Source organism: Rana temporaria, chromosome 5 (genome assembly GCF_905171775.1).
Source record: "Rana temporaria chromosome 5, aRanTem1.1, whole genome shotgun sequence".
NCBI classification, from domain to species: domain Eukaryota; kingdom Metazoa; phylum Chordata; class Amphibia; order Anura; family Ranidae; genus Rana; species Rana temporaria.
In genome coordinates this window covers 162,740,477-162,743,205 of record NC_053493.1, presented here as the reverse complement: position 1 = coordinate 162,743,205, position 2,729 = coordinate 162,740,477, and the positions used below count along the sequence as shown (strand labels likewise).

The 2,729-nt window shown below is 44.8% G+C and overlaps 1 protein-coding gene across 1 annotated transcript; it reads left to right on the top strand.

Annotated features, from left to right (window-relative positions):
- The first annotated feature begins 509 nt into the window (after positions 1–509).
- Positions 510–2,249, top strand: LOC120941151 (piggyBac transposable element-derived protein 4-like). Its single transcript, XM_040354433.1, has one exon. The coding sequence runs from the start codon at positions 510–512 to the stop codon at positions 2,247–2,249; it is 1,740 nt and encodes a 579-aa protein (XP_040210367.1).
- The last annotated feature ends 480 nt before the right edge of the window (positions 2,250–2,729 follow it).

Sequence of the window (2,729 nt, the reverse complement as noted above, 5' to 3'; positions counted from 1 at the left end):
TCGCCGGTCAGACTAGTCCCGCTGGGGGGGATGCAGAGTGAGCGCAGCGGTGGCTAAACATCCCGGCGATCCAGCGGGGTTTCCCGCTGGATCGCCGGTCAGATGAGTCAGGGGAAATGCAGAGTGAGCGCAGCGGTGGTGTGGTGACATCCCGGCGATCCAGCGGGGTTTCCCGCTGTGATCGCCGGTGAGAGCCCCGGCAGAATGTATTGCAGAGTGAGCGCAGCGGTGTTCTTACCTAATCCCGGTGAGAGCCCCGCTGATGTCTTCTCTGATGTCTCCTCTCTCTTCCGTCTCTGTGAACCGCAGCGCCTCACAGTGGCGGAAGTGGGCGGGAGATTCAAAAAAGTTACAATGTTACAATGTAAAAAAGTAAAACACACACATAAAGTTACATGATACAGTGTAATCTGACAGGATTTCACTGTATCACCTCAGATTTCACCTCAGATTATTCTACACTGCCCTGGCTGCCCTTTTTGCTGTTTTATCTAACCAAAAAAAATAAAATGGCATCAAAGCGTCACTTTAGCACCTCCAAAGCGGCTTTGGATCAGATAAGTGACAGCGACAGCGACACAGAGTTCCTCGCAGAATTGAGCGACAGCGATAGCGATTCGTGGCAAGATTCGTCATACGACTCCGACTCTGACCAGAGAAGTAGCGACAGCGACGAATCTCCACTTGAGCTCAGTGAGGTGCGCACTTGGTGCCCTATTGATTGCGGTATGGATGCAGTACCACCGCCAAGATTCCCGTTTACAGGATCGCCTGGGATGAAGGTAGAAGTTGATCACAATGATCCTTTGGCGTACCTAAAATTATTTCTGACAGATGACGTCATTGAAAAGATTGTCACGGAGACAAACCGCTACAAAGAGCAGCAATCCACTACTCTGCACAGCAAGTTTTCCAGATCCAGAAAATGGGAACCTGTGAGTAAGGAGGACATATGGAAATTTCTGGGGCTAATACTTCTCCAAGGGGTGGTGGGTAAACCCCTGCAGAGATGGTACTGGACTAAAAATAAATTGCTGGCAACCCCATTTTTTGGCACCATCATGTCCGAGTACCGATTTTCCCTCATAATGAAGAATCTACACTTCACCAACAATGAGGACTTTGACGAAGCCACACATCCAGCGCCCAAACTGAAGAAAATCTGGGAAGTATTCCAAATGATTATAACAAATTTCCAGCAGGCCTATGTCCCAGACCGTGACATCAGCATTGATGAAAGTCTGATGGCTTACAAAGGACGCCTCAGCTGGATTCAATACATCGCATCCAAGAGAGCGCGGTTTGGAATAAAATCCTATATGCTCTGCGAGTCTACAACTGGCTATATATGGAATTCCATCATATACACCGGCAAAGGAACACAATTCAACCCCAGGTACAGCGACTATGGGATGGCAACGTCATCAGTCCTTTCATTGCTTGAACCATTGCTCAATCAGGGGTATTGTGTAACAACCGACAACTTTTACACGTCGCCTGAGCTGTACGAGTTTCTACTAAAAAACAAGACTGACGCATATGGAACCGCTAGAGCCAACCGACGTGACCTGCCATGTATGTTTTCCAAGAAAAAACTGAAAACAGGAGAAATGGTGGCCTGGCAGAAAGGAAAGATGATGGCAATGCGTTGGCGTGACAAAAAAGACGTGTGCCTAATGAGTACAGTACATACCACCTCCACTGCCATGGTCCACACAAGAGGTGGGAAAGATGTCAAAAAGCCACAACTTGTGATCGATTACAACAACACCATGGGAGGAGTCGATAGAGCCGATCAGGCGATGACCTTCTATCCAGCTATGCGGAAGCAACAAAAAAAATACTATAAAAAAATATTCAGGCATCTCCTGGAACAATGTATGTGGAATGCCTATATACTGCACAAGGGAAGGAGTGACAAGCCTCTTGTTCACTCCGACTTCATCTGGAAGGTGGTGGAGCAAATTTTTTTGAACTACCAAACGCCATCAGTGGCCGTGAACAGATCTGGACGTCGCGCTGTTGACATTGTAAACCCAGAGAGGCTGACTGGTCGTCACTTTACGGATTACATCCCGCCAAGCGCAAAAAAGGCAGCACCTACAAGAATGTGTGTAGTTTGCTGCTCAAAGCGAGATGGGAATGGAAAAAAAGTCCGAAAGGAAACAAGGTTCTATTGCTCTGATTGTGACGTTGGTCTATGTGCAGTCCCATGTTTCAAAATTTACCACACCCAGGATGTTTACTGAATTTTCTTCTGTTTGACAAATTGCATTATTTATTACTGAATTTTCTTCTGTTTGACAAATTGCATTATTTATTACATTACTGAATAAAATGATATTATTTATTAGATTATAACTCATGATTTTATTTTTTCGAACGTTATTACATCTGAGAGGTCTACTAGAGTCTTCTTTGGTCAGGTTTAAGTAAGTAATTACTAAGAATTGCAGGCCTACAATAAATAACACCAAATTTCCATACAAAAAAATGGTACCGCTTTTGGAACAAAATTCCAGACAGAATCATACCGCTAGGGAGGTTAAATTTCGTACCTGGGGGGGTGTAAATTTAGCATGTGAAATATCGCATGTTTCCCATACATAGAACTGTCTCTGCACAAAGTGTCATTTCTGAAAGGAAAAAAAGTCTTTTAAAACTGACTTGCGGCTATAAGGAATTGTCGGCTCTGGCAATTCAGAGAGAATTCATTCATAAAAAAAAAA